The 19,547-nt window shown below is 42.0% G+C and overlaps 2 protein-coding genes across 2 annotated transcripts; both read left to right on the forward strand.

Moving 5' to 3' along the window:
* Positions 1-1,746: 1,746 nt before the first annotated feature.
* Positions 1,747-4,813, forward strand: LOC311286564 (E3 ubiquitin/ISG15 ligase TRIM25-like). Its single transcript, XM_084402766.1, has 3 exons — positions 1,747-2,438; positions 3,823-3,918; positions 4,004-4,813. The coding sequence occupies exons 1-3, from the start codon at positions 1,866-1,868 to the stop codon at positions 4,250-4,252; spliced, it is 918 nt and encodes a 305-aa protein (XP_084258892.1). The 5' UTR covers positions 1,747-1,865; the 3' UTR covers positions 4,253-4,813.
* Positions 4,814-6,391: 1,578 nt separating this feature from the next.
* Positions 6,392-19,332, forward strand: LOC311304870 (tripartite motif-containing protein 16-like; the record flags this gene model as incomplete). The annotated part of the gene is made up of 4 exons (XM_084432214.1): positions 6,392-6,409; positions 9,412-9,571; positions 16,919-16,966; positions 18,815-19,332. The coding sequence occupies 4 exons, from the start codon at positions 6,392-6,394 to the stop codon at positions 19,330-19,332; spliced, it is 744 nt and encodes a 247-aa protein (XP_084288340.1).
* Positions 19,333-19,547: the final 215 nt, after the last annotated feature.

A 19,547-nucleotide genomic window follows, 5' to 3' on the forward strand; every position in this document is an offset into this window, starting at 1 on the left:
ATGCACTAACCGCAGATGAGATAAGCAACCTTCACAGTATACACGTCTGTGCAGTGATCATTCCATCACTCCATCAAAGGTTATTTCAACATTTGTTTGAACACAATGGGTGTATGATCATGTAATTAATCGTGTCTTTAAGTTACCCTGTAGTTTCGTCAATCAACACCACCAGCTGGTTCGCCGAATCAGCTGTTTGTGTTATGAGTCTAAGCTAGGCTAACTGTACGTTCACACCACAACCGGCGAGAGCGGCAAAATTAATTTAAATTGAAAAACTTCCGGGCACTTTGACGCTCTCACCTGTGGCGGTGTGAACGCACAGTAACAGCTGTCGTCTTTTGCTAACAACAACAAAAGTGTGTGATAGGTTGTTTTGAGGTTCGTGATATCTATGGTTTTCAATGAGAACCAGAGATGACCCAACAGTAGAGTTGGAGGAGGAATTATTACTGCTCGATTATCTTAAAAAGCCTTGTCTGCTTTACACAATTTAGCTACCTTGGAGTTAATCCTAGTCCATAGTTATGCAGCTAGCTCACTAACAGACTTGATAGCTACTAGAAAGACCTGGAACTACAGGACTCTACTTTGAACATACCCGTTTGTTGCCCGCCCGGTATCCATGGTAGTCACGTGACTGCAAAGTATGAATAGCGAGGGAGGAAATCCTCGATACAAGAGTGTGAGCACGTGGGCGATTAATGTGGCTATAGTGTCGAGTGATGAATGCCATGTTTAGCCTAGCAACGAGCTGTATCACCCAGTCTATTCCACTCTTGGATTACAGCAGAGATCTTTCTTTGTGGAGTTCTATGTATATGGACCTCTGACGTCTAGGCCCTGCTGTTTTGCTTATGATTTATTTTTGTTATACAAATCTTAAGTTTATGGTTATAAACAGATTTTTCTGTTTTGAATTGATTTCTTGTTTGTTATGTCTATAATTGATTTTACTATTTGAGTTTGGTTTAGACCAACCGCTGAGGTTCATGTGATGTGAAAAGGGGAGTTTAAATTCATATCTTCTGTGCATTAGGAGCCAGCCTGTGTGGGGTTTTCCTTCGGTGTCATCTGGGCCTTTCCTCTCTTCAATGCATGTGGCGTGAGATTTTCTGCACTGCATGGGTATTGATTTGGGCGTGTAGAGTGGTTTGTATTATTCACTACACTTTTCTTTAGAAGTGGTTGGTTAATGATCTTGAGGACCGTGCACGTGTGGTGTGTGCTTTTAGGGCTGCAGGTCCGTGGCCCAGTGACTCTTTCTCTTCTTCCCACAGGCTTGGTCACTCCTGTCTTAAGACTGGTGGGATGTGATTTTAATAATTGACCTAACGTCTATATTTATTAAATTGTGATCCCTCTTTTATAATATTCACCATCAAAGTTGATTGTTGATTCAGAGTTTCATGACTCATTTTCAATAAAAGTTTTGAGCTTGAAAGTTACGTCTTCGTTCTTCCATCAAGTACTGTCTATTTGAACTTGTGTTGCTGTTAAGTTATTTCCGTGGTATACAACCCCGGTGGCGTAGTCGGGATCAAGTGTGACCTCACGCCACGGTAACATATAGAAACATGCATTTGTGAGTAGGCTAAATCTTCACTCTGTCATTCATGAGCTCGGAACTCGTAATTATGATATTTTCAACTCCACTTGAAGGACACATACAGTAAACACAGCAGTAAAGTGACTCTCCTTGATCAGGAATGAGGAATTAAACTGCTTTACAGACACTCCTGTTTTACACACATCACTCAAACACAGAAGCAGGAAACTATTTCAACTCCTCAGTTCAGGGAAACAAACACTAGATTATTGTTGAGCTGTTGTGTGTTTGTGTCTCTCTGTATTCATGCAGTAAAATGGCTGAAGCCAGATTTTCTCAGGATGAGTTCACGTGTTCAGTGTGTCTGGATCTCCTGAAGGAACCAGTGGCTATTCCCTGTGGACACAGTTACTGTAAGATCTGTATTACAGACTGCTGGGATCAGGAGGATGAGAACAGAGTCTACAGCTGCCCTCAGTGCAGACAGACCTTCAGTCCAAGACCTGCTTTAGCTAAAAACACCATTCTGGCTGAACTGGTGGAGAAACTGAAGAAGACTAAACTTCCTGCTGACTGTTACGCTGGATCTGGAGACGTGGAGTGTGACGTCTGTACTGGAAGAAAATACAAAGCCGTCAAGTCCTGTCTGGTGTGTCAGGAATCTTACTGTCAAACTCATTTAGACCGTCATGAGGAATTTCACTCTCGTAAACCACACAAAGTGATTGATGCCACTGGACGACTGCAGGACATGATCTGCCGTAAACATGATAAAGAGCTAGAAATGTTCTGTGTCACTGATCAAGAATGCATTTGTGTGCGGTGTAAAGAGTATGAACATAAAAACCACAAAACTGTATCAATTGCAGCACAGTGGACAGAGAAACAGGTATGAACTGAGGGGGATTGATCACACAGAAATTAAATTGTCTTTATTTACTCACTCATTTACTCATGTTTTCACTCAAAACTCAAACCGGATTGACTGACTTTCTTCTGTGGAATATAAAAGATGATATTTTGAAGAATGTCAAATTGAGTCTATACATTGAAAGTCAATGGGGTACAAAAGTACCCCAAGCACCAAAAAGGATAAAAAACATAAAAGTAATATTAACCACTAGTGGTTTAAAAAAGAAGTGCGATTAATTGTATGAACGTGAACTTGTAGTGTACTTCAAATTAAAAGTATATTTAAAAAAGAATTTACTTGAAAGTAAATGAAAGGCCACTTAAGTGCACTTAAAGAGAGTACATTTTCATGACTGTTTCACTTAATAAATACAATTTGTAATAATTTCAAAATAAAAGTTTTACTTTAATAATATTTAATATTTCAAGGTGACTCTTTTGTCATGCTTTAAAGAAGTGCACTTATTTTGATGTATTGACTGACATACCAAATTACTTGATTATAATTACAACTGTAGTGTGTTATTCAATATATTTAAAGTTAATATATTTTAATGTACAACATTATTACAGTATATTTTAGTCGGTACATATGACAGTACACTTTAACTATATTTTAAAAACAATAGAGGTAATTATGAAATTACATATGAAGAAGTACTTAAAAATCACTGTTCAGCTAATTGCTTTAAATATAAATTTAAACTATAATACATGTTCATTTAATGGCAATTAATATGTACATGTCTGTAAACATTACATTCAGTTCACAATTAAGTATATTATTTTAAAGTATATTATTTACATTCACTTTTTAAAGGAATGCTACTTTTAAAAGCACTTTTTTTTTAAAGGACCAATTTTGATTAACAAATCAAATCAAATCATTGATCAACTCATGTAGGCAGAGCACAAATCAAATATGATGACATCAAAAACATCAAACTTCACTGATTTGTGTGATGACATCATGATGTTTAGTCATGTGACATGCAAGAACCAATGAGATTGTGTCATCATATTTTATTTGGCCTCTGAAAACAGCTGAGACATTCTTCAAAATATCTTCTATTATGTCTCAGAATAGACAGAAAGTCATACAGGTTTGGAACGACATGAGGGAGAGTACATGATGAAAGAATTATTCATATAAAACTAGGCACTGATGAAATACTGCTGACATTTCAGTGTCATATTCATTCATAATCTCATTTCAGGAAACTATGAATCAGTGGTTTGAACCTACAGTATAAACTTACAATGCTAGATCTTTAACCCTCCACCAATTCTGGATTCATGTAGCTTTAATTTTTGTGATTATAGTTTTATGTGTAATTCCCTGTTATTGGTTTGTCCTCCAGAAACAGCTGAAGGAGACGCAGATGAAGATCCGTCAGAGAATCCAGCAGAGACAGAAAGATCTTCATCAGCTGAGAGAGGCTGTGGAGTCTCATAAGGTGAGTCTGGAGAAGAAGAGAAGTGTGAGACGTCTCAGTTTGGACTCACTGAACTCACTGTGTGATTGTGATGTGTGTGTAACAGCGCTCTGCACACACAGCAGTGGAGGACAGTGAGAAGATCTTCACTGAGATCATCCGCTCCATTGAGAGAAGCCGCTCTGAGGCGACACAGCGGATCAGAGATCAGGAAAAGACTGCAGTGAGTCGAGCTGAAGGACGACTGGAGCGACTGGAGCAGGAGATCAATGATCTGAGGAGGAAAGACGCTGAGCTGGAGCAGCTTTCACACACACACCATCACATCCAGTTCCTGCAGGTAACAGAGATCTAGAAGAACTGGATCATAGTGGACTTGAGCAAGAGACTCACAGAGAAACATTTCATGTGAGCAGAATGAGACTAACTTAATGTGACGGAGCGGTATAGAATTTTAATAAACAAATTTAGCTTAATGTGATATTTGTCGACTACGCCACCCTGAACCAACCAGGGAATATCAAAATAACCCAGCAATTAACACTAGATCACACAGGTTTGTGTGCGCCAGGAAGGTCAGAGACACGAGTATAAGCAATGAATACAAAAGTCTTTATTGACATACAAAATTAAAAAAAAAAAAAAAAAATAGTGCACTATAGCACTAAATGTATAATTGCTGGCAGTTTACAAGAAAGGTGATCACATAGGGCAGTATGAAATGGCGAACATCAGCACGGTCCTCTACACACCCGGATAGGAGGAACCTCAAAAAGGATCTGTAAACTTAACTCACACCTGTCACATTCACCGTCTGTCATCGTCCTGTCTGCACTACACTTCCCAGAGTCCTCAGTCATCATCACCTGCACCTGGTCCTCATCACCATCATCATCATCATCACTGTCACCTGTTGTTTCTGTTATTTCCCTGTGTATTTAAGTTCCTCTGTTTCAGTCTTCAGTGTTGGTCAATGTTAGTGTTAGCACTCTTTTGTCTGTGCACGCACACTGTTTCGTATATTCTTCAGTTTAAATAAATATTGAGTATTTTGGATCTTTTGCCTGGAACTTCATCTTATTCAACCTTGAGACGTTACAGATTGACCGACCAAACAAGGAGTCGGCATGGGGATCCTCCTAACCCCGGAAAACCCAGCTCACTCTCTCCTTACCACTTTCTAGGATGGACGTTCTATAGAAGATTACGTTGCCGAATTCCTGGAACTTTTTGATGGGGTAAGCTGGGCAGATGATGTCCTAAAGTCTGTTTTTTGGTTGGGGTTGCAGCTACTATACCGGGAACCTTCGCCCAGTATTTGGATTATGTGCTGTGGTTGAGTGGTTCAGCCTTCACCATAGGTGAGGCTGATGATGACATCACCACTCCACCATGCACACCTGCCATCTTCACCATGCCATCCATCCTAATCCTGAATTCAGTCGACCCAGTCCAGCCCATTCATCACGTCAGTCAAGTCAAGCCAGAAATTCACGCCAGCCCAATCGACTCTACACTTCACGCCAGTCCAGCCGAGCCTGCACTTCACGCCAGTCCAGCCGAGCCCGCACTTCACGCCAGATCTGCCGAAGCCAAGGCAGTATGCGTCGTGCCCGCCGCCCTGAGGCTGTGAGCGTCATGCCCGCCGCGCCTGTGACTGACAGCGTCGTGCCCGCCAAGCCTATGTCCGAGGTTGATGACTTCAGCGATCTTCCTCCTCTCATCGGCCCAGTTGAACCACAGCCACCAGTCATCTTCACTCCCTCACCCCTCCTCATCCAGAACCATATCGAGCCTTCAAGTGTCTGTCCAGCTGAACCAGAGTCTGCAAGCGTCTGCCCAGTCGAACCAGAGTCTGCAAGGATCTGCCCAGCCGAGACAGCTCACAGCGACTGCCCAGCTGAGACTGCTCACAGCGACAGCACGAAGCCCTCTTCACCGCTGGTCCCGCCCAGCTCAGAGCCCTCTTCACCGCTGGTCCCGTCCAGCTCAGAGCCCTCTTCGCCGCTGGTCCCGTCCAGCTCAGAGCCCTCTTCGCCGCTGGTCCCGTCCAGCTCAGAGCCCTCTTCGCCGCTGGTCCCGTCCAGCTCAGAGCCCTCTTCGCCGCTGGTCCCGTCCAGCTCAGAGCCCTCTTCGCCGCTGGTCCCGTCCAGCTCAGAGCCCTCTTCGCCGCTGGTCCCGTCCAGCTTATGCCTCCGTCCTGGCCACTCGAGGGACCACGGCCACCCGAAGGGTCCTCACCGTCGTGGTCGCCTGAGGGGACATCACCGCCCTGGCCACCCGAAGGGTCCGCACCGCCAGGGCCTTATCCTCAACCTGCACCGCCTTGGTCCTGTCTTCAACCTGCACCGCCTTGGTCCTATCTTGAACCTGCACCGCCTTGGTTCTGTCTTCTGTCTGCACCGTCGTGATCACCTCCTCCTCTGTCTGTCCTGCCACCATCCTGGAGTCCGTCCTTCTGAACCTGTTCCACCTTCCCGTCACGGACTCGAGGATGCCCACCCCCCCTCCCGTATGCTGCCTTCTTCAGCGCGGGACGCGCCTTGCGGGAGGGGGGAGTAATGTCACATTCACTGTACTACACTTCCCAGAGTCCTCAGTCATCATCACCTGCACCTGGTCCTCATCACCATCATCATCACTGTCACCTGTTGTTTCTGTCATTTCCCTGTGTATTTAAGTTCCTCTGTTTCAGTCTTCAGTGTCGGTCAATGTTCGTGTTAGCACTCTTTTGTCTGTGCACGCACACTGTTTCGTATATTCTTCAGTTTAAATAAATATTGAGTATTTTGGATCTTTTGCCTGGAACTTCATCTTCTTCAACCTTGAGACGTTACAACACCAACATTAGACAGATGAATTAAACCAAACAACCAGACAGAGTCTGCCGGCGGAAGGACCACTTAATGGCTTTTCCAAAAGCGCAATACTACTCACGTGTACACACACACCACCGTGCACTTGGATCACACACAGGCACTCCCAAAGTGTCACCCACTACAGCACCACCACTACAAGGCAAGAGAAGGTCCTTCCGTCTGGCCGCCTCAGTTCCTGGAAGAAAACAGAATAAATAATTAAGTTTGGTGAAACCTAAATAACCATAATAATATACAATAATCAATATGTCAATGACAACACACGAATTTAGATTACAAAAAAAAAAGTTAAACAAGATACACAACGACAGAAGAAAGAGCTGGTGCAGCACACACACACACTCAACTGTTTCTCATACCACTACCGTCAGTCCCAGTTTATAGCATTTTCTATCACCCTAAAAACGAACCAGACAATACAAATCCTGTTACTTTGTTGCTGGCTCACAGCACTGTCACAATGATGCGGAAGATAAACGCCGTAGTCATCAACGTTGATTCAGGGTCATACGAAGCACAATAACTGAAGAAGAGAGAGAGAGCTTGTGCAGAGGACCAGACAAAAACTGGCCCGAGGACGAGAGAGAGGATCCATGCCTCACGAACGCCTTAAAGGAAGTGAGATGTTACTAATGCTTCTTTTCCCACTATACAATTTTCCAACCATATTGCGTAACACTTACCAAGAGAGGATAGCACCCCACATTTAATTTTCACAGGCTACCGTTTACAGCCGTCATCAAAACCACAGATTAACTGGGTTACAGGAAGCAACACATTAGCAGTCACATAGCGACCCACTATACCGCATGCCATAACCCACCACTCAATACAGACACAGTTTACATACCTGAAGGGTGAGCAGTCACTTACTTTGCGCTGGTAAAATGCGCCGCTGGAAAGTACTGATGAAAGCACGAGGGAAACGATTACAATTCGAGGAAATAACACATCAGTAGTGTTCTAAATACACGAGTAAACAAACCGCTACAAGCACATACCTGAGGCGCGAGCCAATGACGCAAAACTATTTTAAAACTATACCACCTTAATTGGTAACACTTTATAATAACGTTCAGTTGTAAGTCATTTATATGAATGAATGAATGAATGAATAGTTTTTATTATTGTGTCTTGCATACTACTGTATGCCCAGCCCTAATGGGCTTGTAAGACACCAATATCACCAACAAAAAAATAGAAAAAAAACAGTTGTAAGACAGTAGGCACAACATACATGAACTTATTTAAATAAACAAGTCTGCCGCCGCATCCAGGCTTTACAAACAAAAGTAGCCAATTTAAACACATTAAAATTAAACAACCATTTCATCTTGTCATCATCACTAATCCAGAACATTTCAGGCTTCTTAACAAACAATTCACCAAATAATACATCTCTAAAATTATCGTAACGTGGACAATATAACACAAAATGAGTTTCATTTTCAACCTCTCCTAACTCACAGAGTCTGTCCTCTTCAGGAGTTTGAGTGAACCTGCCAGTTTCTAAGGCCAAGGGAAGGATGCCAGTTCGCAGCTGAGCCACCAAAGATCGTTGGTTCCTTGTCAAGTTTGCCTTTACATACAACTCTGTTTCATATACATCTTTAATTTGGAAGTAAGTCCTTAGCTTTGGCTTCGCCATAATCCCAATCAGCCATTTATGTTTTAAATTTGACATCAAATTTGATCTGATGTTATTGACGCTACAAGGCAAATAATTACAGAATACGTACTGGAGTTGTGCATCTGCAAAAACAGTCTGAAGTTCTACAGCCCAGTGGGACTTACTCTTACTCCACAGAAAAACTTTTTTTGTTACTCTATTTTCAGGCAGATTAACAAGTCGATTCCACAGTCTAACCATTTCACATTTCCTTTGGACTGAACCAGGAACCCAGCCCATATCACCCAGCGCTGCCAGCACTGGGACAAACTTATGAACCCCCAAAAAACAGCGGATTGCACGATTTTCTACAGCGTCCAAGGCTGGGCTCTGCACGGCCCCCCACACACCAGCAGCATAGTTTAACACAGGGGACACACAGGCAGTATACAACTGGGAGAAAGTACCATAACCAAGATCTTTACAGATTTTTAACTTGTTTATCACAGAACCCAGGGCTCTACTGGCTGCAGCAGCTAGGATTTTAACTCCTCTGTCAAACAACATAAATTCATCAAATACAAATCCTAAATACTTATACTGGGTTGCATACTCAAGAACGGTATTACCAAAAGAAAAATGTACAATGTAAATGTAAAAATGTGTAAATAAACCACAATTTTTAAGTGGTTAGTTAATGATGAACTAATCATTTACAAAACATTCATAAATGATTAGCAAGTGATATACTAACATTTTATGTATGTTTTGTAAATTCTGTTACAAGTCATTTACAAGTGATTAGTAAATGATTAACTAATTATTTACGAAACATGACTATGCGTGCATAAATGATTAATAAGTGATGTGTTAATTATTGTGTGTATGTTTTGTAGATTCAGTTATAAGTCATTTACAATTGATTAGTTAATGATTAACTAATCATTGACAAAACATAAATATGCGTTTCATAAATGTTGTTTAAAAGTTTAAAAAAATTAAAGTTTTGATTTCTGTTTTCTGTAGAGTTTCCAGTCTCTCTCAGCACCTCCTGAATCTACAGACGAACCCGACATTTCCTTCAGTTCTCTCTCCTCTTTTGATGGCGTGAGAGAATCTGTCCGTCAGCTGAGAGACAAACTGGAGGATTTCTGCAAAGAGGAGCTCAAGAAGATCTCTGATAGAGGTAAATCACAGTTCATCTTTAATTCAAGTGCAACATGAGCAAGTGCATCAACTCTACAGAACAGCCACAAACATCCCTTGATGGTTTAGAAGTAATAAATACTTATGTATATACTGAAATTGAAATCCATTGAAATTTAGGATGGAATCCGATACGTGTGTTCTATTTATGAGGCACATGGAGATTCATCTGTTCTCAGAAATTAGTCGTGCATTATCTAATATCAGATTAGAAACGTCTTAGAAATGGATGTATTTTATCTTGTCATTTCTCTTCACACTGTTCATGTCTGTTTATTTCCACAGTCACATTCACTAACATGAATCCCAAGACCAGGAAAGACTTCCTACAATGTAAGTCACTGAGAAACAAGCAGAAAAACTCACTGAATGTGTTCATGTTCTTCCTGTAGAAGGTGAAAAAAAACCATGATATAAGAGTTGTATAATTAATCATGTAAATGACAATTTGCACAATTTTCAATATCTGATCAGCTATACATTGTTCAGATACATTAAAATATCAGACAGATTCATAATTCCTGATTCAGATGTGTTCCCTTTTGAGAATGGTCACTCGTATTGCGTAGCTATACGCTATGGGAAAACTCGTTTTCTCGAGAATATTGAAGCCTTTATTTTAAAACGCAGTGCAGCTGCACAGCCAGCACAATGCTGAGCTGTCTAGCTCGCTGATTGGCTGGGCTGCAGGAACTGCACAAACCTCTGGTGAAGCGGCGAGAACATGCGATCCTATCAGGACACTTCCCGCTTCGCACGTGCCAGAATGTCAGAATGCCGGCCTCGTCTCATATGGTGGATCCGAGGAGGAAGATGATGAACAGCCTGTCTTTGGCTGCATCTGAAGGCGAGGAATGGTCGGACTCAGTCTGTCATGATCCTGGCATCTTCCTCTTTTCTCTGTCTCCCCCTTTTGGTCACACACGCACACACCCACTCTCCACTCTTTACTCACACACTCAATCCACGTGCTCATTCATCACCCTCAGCTGTTCCTACTCTATCCCTGCAATCGCGCTAATTTCTCCACACCTGTTCTTCCTTTACTTGTAATTGTGTTTGCTTCTTCTAGCCCTCTTTTCCCCTGTCTTGTCGCCAGATTATTCAATGTTATCTACATGAAAGATCGCAGAGCTCTAACCTCTTGTTCCTGTCCTGTCCTGTCTTGTCAGTGCTTTTGTTGGATGATAATCAGCTGCAGGTATTCCTCTGTGAATGCTGTTACTCGCTCTCTGAACTCTATGCAGTTACACCTGTTGCAGAGATCCAGACCAGCGCCAGTATCCAGCCACTCTCAATCCTCTGATCTCCCGTGAGAACCGAAGCCTGCTGTTCTCCACCCGGGACCTCCGGCCGCTTTCTGCATTACGCTGTCCAAGAGGAGGATTTACGTTGCTTTTCTACAAGTCCAGATTGCTGGCAGTTTCTGTTGAACTTTTCATATTCTGAAGATTTCTGTTCTTTACTTTATTACCTCCGGACAGCTACCTGTTTTAATTAAAGACTGTTTATTGCTGCATTTCGCATTTGGGTCCTCTCTCTCACATACCTGACACAGTCGCTGACCCTGTGGCACCTTGTACGTTTACGAAATGCATAGATACAGCAATCTCCCCCTGAGACAGCAGGGAATGCTCATTCTGAACTACCTCGACGATTGGCTCATTCTGGGTTACAAACGTCTGCCGAGTTACAAACCCACAGATCCTAGCTCCTCAGCCATCTAGAATGCCTTGGGCTCAGGATCAGCTTTTCCAAGAGTGTACTGTCTCCTAGCCAACGTATAACCTTCCTGGGAGTATTCATTGACTCTGTCCAGATGAGAGCTTGGCTCATGCCAGACCGCGCTCTGTCCATCCAACAGCTAGTTGCTTCATTCAAGGCGGGCTCTTACAGACCCCTTAGAACATTTCAAAGGACACTGAACCTAATGGCCTCAGCATCGTCAGTACTCCAGCTAGGCCTACTTCATATGCGCCCTCTTCAGCGTTGGCTGAAGCCCAGAGTCCCGGCTCATGCCACCTGCGCATCAAGGTGGACCAGGGCTGTATCAAAGCCCTGGCCCCTTGGAAAGACACTAACTGGTACCAGTCTGGTGTAAGCATGGGTCTAGTCTCAAGGAGGATGGTAATTTTAACAGATGCCTCCAACCTAGGTTGGGGGGTTCTGTACGAGGGCAGGCCGACCTCCGGCCTCTGGTCAAGCTCGGAGAAGCGCCTACATATCAACTGCCTCGAAATGAGAACAGTCTTTCTAGCCCTGAAAACCTTCCTCCTGCACCTGGCGGGACACCACATCTTGGTCCGGACAGACAACATGGCAGTGGTGTCATATATAAATCATCAGGGTGGCCTCAGGTCGTACAACCTGTACCAACCATGGCCAAACAGCTCCTTTATGGGCACACGCCAACCTGCGCTCGCTAAGGGCAGCGCATTAACCGGGCACACTGAACCAAGGTGCAGACATGCTATCTCGAGACAATCCCCAACAGCTTCTTGTGTGATGTACCTCTGGTACTCTCTTTTCTTCAAGAGCTGCTGGAAGTGAGTCAGACCCCCTCCACGCTCAAAGTATACGTGGCGGCCATAGCAGCCTTCCATGCTCCTGTGGCCGGCCAGTCCTTGGGAAGAAATGAACTGGTCGTGTGCTTCCTCAAAGGGGCCAGGAGGCTTAACCCTCTGAGGTCGACAAACGCGCCCGCGCGTTTTGCTGGATTTTCTTCACATTGTAGCACTATAAACTTAAATTACTCCGTCATTTATGGTCATACAGAAAAAAGAAATATAAAAAAATAATCTGTGATATTTCTACTTTTGTATGTGTCCACTTACAATCAAATCAAAACATTGTGTTTTTGTAAAATAAAGAAAATAAACAGGGTGTGCTTTCTGCCTCCCTGTCGCGGTGAACTTTTTTTTCTTGAGCACGTCTATAAACTGAAACCAAACTCAGCGAATACTTGTCACACATTTATGAGCCATATACCTTTATAAACATTTAAGTGTGTACTTTTAAATGATCAGATTCAAACTGAAAACAAATATTCTATGTTTAAGTAATTTGTATAAAACCAACAAGATGTCCAGCTTCTCAAACGCTTCCTAATTATTTTTTAATTTGACCACGCCTACGAGCGCAAAAGACATTCACATGCAAATCTCCACATGGAACGCGAACGCGCTCATTACCTCAAAAACAAAGCACCAACAAACTTCACAAGTCTCTGCTTTTCGTCGAGTTTGAAAGACGTGCCGTGAGCTTACATTGGCTTTACCTCAGCAGAAGAAGAACGCGATTTGAAGACAAGAAAGATGTAAGGTAAGAAATTCTTACATATTAGTTTGTTATTGTTGCATAAATTTCACATTGCAGTTGAACTGTTGCTAGATATATGGGGAATATTATAATATTTAGACCCGTGTTTACTGTTACTGTGTTTGTGGATATCTGCTCAAACGTAGATATGTATAATATGGTAACCATAATGTTTCATATTTTGGAGCGAGCTCTGGTTTTGAATGTATCATATTTGGAGCGCGGTCGCGTTTGAATGTATCATATTTGGAGCGTGATCGCGTTTGAATGTATCATATTTGGAGCGCGATCGCGTTTGAAACGCACTGTGCATAGCCTACTGCTTACAAGGCACAACAAACCTGGTGTTCATTATATTATATATTGTTGGAAACATGTGTGTGTGTGTGTGTGTGTGTGTGTGTGTGTGTATTCTGTGAATTTTAAAAAGCAATTTGAACCAGAAAAATCTAAAATTTATTCCCAATACATTTTAGAACTATATTCCCTATTTCTCTTGATATCAGTATGTTCACTTTTTTTTTTTTTTTTTTTCAGGGACCAGATGCCACTGACATGAGTCTCTGTACATGAACATGGTAAAGTGAAAATCAAACACCTTGGAAATGAAAGGTATGTACAATGTTTTTAGGAATGGCAGAAAGGTCTCTGTCTTTGGATCATTGTTTTCAATAAGTGCTTTTTTGTCATTTGTTGTGTATATTTGGATTATGTTGTGTTGTAAATAAATCCAATCAAAAAGCCATTCTTTTTTAAATATCCTCATTCTTTGTGCAAGGTTGCTCAGAATGACAGGGCCTGTTAGCTCCTAATAGCGCCATTAGGGAGTGTCTTTGTCTTTCTCAGGTGTGAAAAGCTTGCATATTAATGAGATGATCCGCCCCTTCGCATATTGCTTTTTCACACAAAACACGTCTTAGAAATTTTAAATCAATATATTGTCTTCTCTGAATGAGCAGTCAGGGTGATTTTCACATAGTTTTGGAGCAAATATTCTAGGCTACGTGATACAATTTTCAAAAGTCTTGTGAAGAAATAATCAGTATGGGTTTCATGACCTTATTTCAGTGACAATTTTTTTTTTTGTATTTTCACAAACCACGCATAAATGTCATTATCTCAAAACTACAAACTTTTACATACATGCTGCTGATATATTATTGTAGCAGAGTTTGTGCTGAATACAGTGTAATCAGACTTTAGCTATGAAAATGTCACAAGTAACAGAAATAAGCACAAATATCAGAGCATGTCAGAACACCACCAGGGCCCAGAAAACAGCTCAGACCCCAGAGGGTTAACCCACCTCGACCTCCCTCTATACCTGCCTGGGACCTATCTACGGTCCTCAGGGCCCTTAAGGGAGCCCCGTTTGAGCCGCTCCAGTCGGCTGACTTAACCCTCCTGGGGTCGGCAATCGCATTTTTTCTTATCAGTGCAAAAGAGACTCAAAATACTCTGTCGATTTTGATCAAGTGTTATACATCATTTGATCCTGTTAAGTGTCTATTCTTTTTGTGTATACTCACAATAAAAACAAAGTTTTGTGCTTTTTGCCAAATAAAATAAATAAACATGATGCGAGTTCTGCTTTCTCTCTGTCAGTGAAGTCCATTCTGAAACATGAATTCCGAAAATGAACTGTAACTCAGCGAATACTCAGTCAAACAGGCATACAGACACACAGGCATGAAGCTTGAATTCCCTTCTTTTAAATGAAGTAATTTATATAAAAAAACAATTATTCTCAGTTTATGTAATCTGTATGTAAAGAGAGAGATGTCAGTCGTTTGTCGTCTCAGCTCATTAAGGGACACTCCACCCATTTGCATTAAGCTTTGCATTGTTAGAAACCCAGAATGGTCGTGCAACATTTTCTCATTTTCCCCTGAGACGGGAGAAATCCGTTATTTACCTCTTACACTTCCTCCTACAATGACGCAAAAATCGTCATTTTGCGTCATTGTAGGAGGAAGTGTAAGAGGGGGGGATTTCTGTTGAGACTACAGACACTCGTTCCTCATCTTTCCCAGGGGGCGGGACCCGCTCACGCTACAGACCTATTACAGATCAGTGGGTGGGACTTTACTCTCTGAAACTGAAAGCAATATCCTCCATCTTGTTTGAAGCTAAGCTAACAGGCGCTGTGGAGACAGATGTAAAGTTATGACAATAGCGGAGGAGAGTGCTCAATATGATATAGAAGAAGAGGATTTCGGAAGTCTGATGCTTGAATCAGGTGTTTGTGGCTACCTTTACAAGCCGCATTATAGCGAAGAGCAGCCGAGGCAGAAGACCTGCCTGCCGCGGACGAGGAGCCCGGACTGGCTCGAGTTAGGGCGGACTGGTGGCGCCGGTGATCTCACTATGCAACTACGAACACAGAGATAGAGACCGTCTGCGGCAAAGAATTTCAACGATGACAATTTCTCCTGGACGAAATCTCTGAATCAGACGAGGACACAGATGTTTGTGTTGTGAACTATCCTAGTTTCGCACCGCATATGTTCTGACTGAACATCCAGGTACCATGCAATAATTCACCTTTTCGAAAGAAATACAAACGAGGAGTAATGCACTAATGAGTTCGCCAACTAACTAGACATTTTGTGTGAAATGAATTTCAAGCTCTGGTGGTAGCTAGCCTTGTAGAGGGAAGATTGATTTCTCTTATAGGCAGATATGCACTTTCTGGATTAGTGGGAGTGGCTGGATAAAACCAAGCGGCAACCTCCCTGTCTCTTTCTTGAAACCAACACGGAAGTGAATTAAACGGCAATTCATCAACTGGCCGCTTGAGGCTGGCTGCAAAAGTGAGTCAAATCTGTATCCCCCCCATGTTGAAATGCCCAACTTTACAGCAGGAAAAAACATGTTTACAGCCTGGAGCAAAAAGTGGCTTTGGTCTATACAGCTAATTTTGCCCTTCATGACAACTGTGAGGGGGGTTGAATTTTTTTATAACTCATCCGTTTAAATTATATTAAGCCTTACATTTCTGCATAATTAAGGGTGTGTCCACTTTTAAGTGACAGGTGGATTCCCGCTGCTGTGGTCATTAGTCATCATTAGCCGTTTGTCTGCTGTCTGTTAGCTGTAACGTTAGGGTTTTTCGCCCTTTTTCGTTTATCCGGGAGTGACGCACTGCCAAGATGGCGACGTTCGGCTTCGGCCACTTTAGGCTTCAAAAACGGTCTTCAGAAACCTACGGGTGACGTCACAGACACTACGTCCATATTTGTTTACAGTCTATGGATAAAACGCATCTGTTTTATCAGTCTCATGCACTTTGTCTCATCTTGCTTCGCTGTGAGGAATAATCTTTAGGAATACTTTAGTTTGACATTGAGCAGCAACGGATCCAGCTATTCAGAGGACTGTAGTAATTTTTTTATTCTTAAGTGCTTTGTTCTAATCGGACTGTTTAAATATGAATCGCATGTCTGTGTGTGAATGAATGAACGGCACAGATGTTTACTACAGCTGTACACAACAGCGCACACTTGCACTTACATTAGTAAACGTTATTTTTACATGAACATATCTACTAGTTTAGCTTTTACCAAACTATATTGCTATACTGAATATGTTGAAATAAAATGTCTTTGTATAAGCAACGTATTAAACTGCAAATTAACATTTCTATGCAAATACGATATATTACAGACGAAATATGAATGTTTAGAAAAGATTTCGTTGAATAGTTTTGGATAGTTTATAAAGTTTTTACTGTAAAAAGACTATACTGTAAAATCAAATAAGCTTTTGTTTGCCAATTTATGCTCATATGTTAAATATAATATAGTATGTGATGTTTTGTTAAAAATAAAGTAGGTATACTGAATTATCAGCTAAGATGTTATTATAGTGTTTGTTCCAATATTCAACCTAATGAATCCTTAACTTTGAAATACGTATGATAAAATCGATGTATACTTTTTAAAAAGAAAGATTACACTTAAAATATTGTTAAAATTGTAATTGTGTTCATGTCTGTTTATTTCCACAGTCACATTCACCAACATGAATCCCAAGACCAGGAACGACTTCCTACAATGTAAGTCACTGAGAAACAAGCAGAAAAACTCACTGAATGTGTTCATGTTCTTCCTGTAGAAGGTGAAAAAAAACATGATATGAGAGTTTTAAAATTAATCATGTAAATGACAATTTTGCACAGGATATCTGATCAGCTGTACTGAGACACTGATGATACATTGTTCAGATACATTAAAAATATCAGACAGATTCATAATTCCTGATTCAGATGTGTTCCCTTTCAAGAATGGTCACTCGTATTGCGTAGCTATACGCTATGGGAAAACTATTTTTCTTGAGAATATTGAAGCCTTTATTTTAAAATGCAGCGCAGCTGCACAGCCAGCACAATGCTGAGCTGTCTAGCTCGCTGATTGGCTGGGCTGCAGGAACTGCACGAACCTATGGTGAAGCGGCGAGAACTCGCGATCCCATCAGGACGCTTCCCACTTTGTGCGTGCTAGAATGTCAGAATGCCGGCCACGTCTCATTTGGTGGATCCGAAGAGGAAGGTGATGAACAGCCTGTCTTTAGCTGCACCTGAAGGCGAGGAATGGTGAACTTCTCTGTGTCCTCACCAATGTGTCCTCACCAGGGCAATCGAAGAGGTCCAGAAGTCACAGAGGCACAGAAGTCATCGCAGGCCATGCGACACTTCCTAATGAAGCGCTCCAGTTCGGCTTCAGGCCGCCCCAAGAAGGCGCCGACCCCTCAGCCAGCTAAGCCAGCGTCACCTGTTTCTCAGCCCTGCCCAGTAGCTGAAACCCACCGGCGCCAACAGCCAGCTACTACTATAGTTTTTAAAAAGAAAGATTACACTTGAAATATTGTTAAATTTTTAATTGTTGTTGATTTATATGTTAAAACTGTTTAATAAAATAGCAAAACATATATTTACAAGGTAGATGTAAACAATATCTATCAATATCTAATAGGTCAATATAAACCTTCTCATTAATTTATTTATTATAGTTTTTTTTATTAGTGACACATTTGGGGAGAGGATATATTCCAAAACATTCTGAAAATACAGTATGAGAATTAACTGCATAGTAGTTACTAGAAATGTTTACCATGGATATTATGCAATTTGCATGCATACAAAATAAGTCCTCACATTTTTTACTTGTGGTACTCTCAGTGATACACCTGAATGAAAGGCTCATTATGCAGCTCATTATGCTGCTCATTGTCTTCTCAGGTGTGAATCACGCCCCTGAAGGGCCCAAACCTCTAGGTATTCCTTTGTGGGCTCCGACATTGTCTGGTCCCCATTGGACTCTGACTTATGTTCTACTATAAGCCTCGGCCCGCACAGCCCCAAGCGATAGCTCAGAGCGAAGTCGTCAGCTAATGGCACGGCGTTTCAAAATGGGTTCCCATTGCGTATAACTACGCAATACGAGTGAACGTTCTCGAAAGTGAACGTACTCAGTTACTAACGTAACCTTGGTTCCCTGAGAGTAAGGGAATGAGTATTGCGTAACCAGCCGTGCTACTTAGCTGCGCGTCCGGGTGATGTCACTTCAGTCAATTTAACCTGATTCCTATGGCGAAATGGGCCGCTTATATAGTCAGCAGCCATGCCCATTCTGGCGCGCGCGAGGGAGGCAGGAAGCATCCTGATAGGATCGCGCGTCCTCAGCGCTTCACCACAGGTTCGTGCAGTTCCCGCAGCCCAGCCAATCAGCGAGCTAGACAGCTTTGCATTGTGCTGGCTATGCAGCTGCACTGCGTTTTGAAATAAAGGCTTCAATATTCTCGAGAAAAGAAGTTTTCCCATAGCGTATAGCTACGCAATATTCGTTCCCTTACTTTCAGGGAACCGAGGTTACGTTAGTAACCAAGTACGTTTTCTCTCCATCAGATTCCCATCAGCTGACTCTGGATCTGAACACAATGAATGAATACCTCAGTCTGTCGAAGAGGAACAGAGTGATTACTTACACTGACACACAACAGTCATATCCTGATCATCCAGACAGATTTGATCTGTGGCGTCAGGTGTTGTGTAGAGAGAGTGTGTGTGGACGCTGTTACTGGGAGATTGAGTACATTGGACGTGTGTATTTATCAGTGTCATATAAGAGCATCAGCAGAAAGGGACGGGGTTATGAGTGTCTGTTTGGATATAATGATCAGTCCTGGAGTTTGGACTGCTCTTCCTCCAGTTACTCTTTCTTACATAATAACATAAAGACTGATCTCCATGTAAAGTCCATCAGCAGAAGAATAGGAGTGTATGTGGATCACAGTGCAGGAACTCTGTCCTTCTACAGCGTCTCTGACACAATGAGCCTCATCCACACAGTCCAGACCACATTCACTCAGCCGCTCTATTCTGGGTTTACTGTTTGTTCTGGATCATCAGTGAAACTGTGTTGATGTTTCAGAATAGACTGAGATATTTTACCCATAATGCTTTGAGCTGATAAATCAGTAACAGTGAGATGTTACAGAGACTCTTATTTTAATTTTCATTAATATAGCTGAACTTCTGCTACTGAAATAACACATCAGAATAAATGTGTGCATTAGTTTTTCAATTGCTAACAAGCATCGGTCGATACTGAAGCGTCATCTTCAAAACTCTTCACACA

The sequence above is a fragment of the Rutilus rutilus genome (assembly GCF_951802725.1).
Source record: "Rutilus rutilus genome assembly, chromosome: 1".
NCBI lineage: Eukaryota > Metazoa > Chordata > Actinopteri > Cypriniformes > Leuciscidae > Rutilus > Rutilus rutilus.

What these genes read in the sequence shown, in the direction of transcription:
- LOC311286564 (XM_084402766.1), top strand. Translation starts at nt 1,866, where the DNA reads ATGGCTGAAGCCAGATTTTCTCAGGATGAGTTCACGTGTTCAGTGTGT. An exon ending in CACAGTGGACAGAGAAACAG is followed by an intron (nt 2,439 to 3,822) that starts GTATGAACTGAG and finishes TTTGTCCTCCAG; the next exon opens with AAACAGCTGAAGGAGACGCA. An exon ending in AGGCTGTGGAGTCTCATAAG is followed by an intron (nt 3,919 to 4,003) that starts GTGAGTCTGGAG and finishes TGTGTGTAACAG; the next exon opens with CGCTCTGCACACACAGCAGT.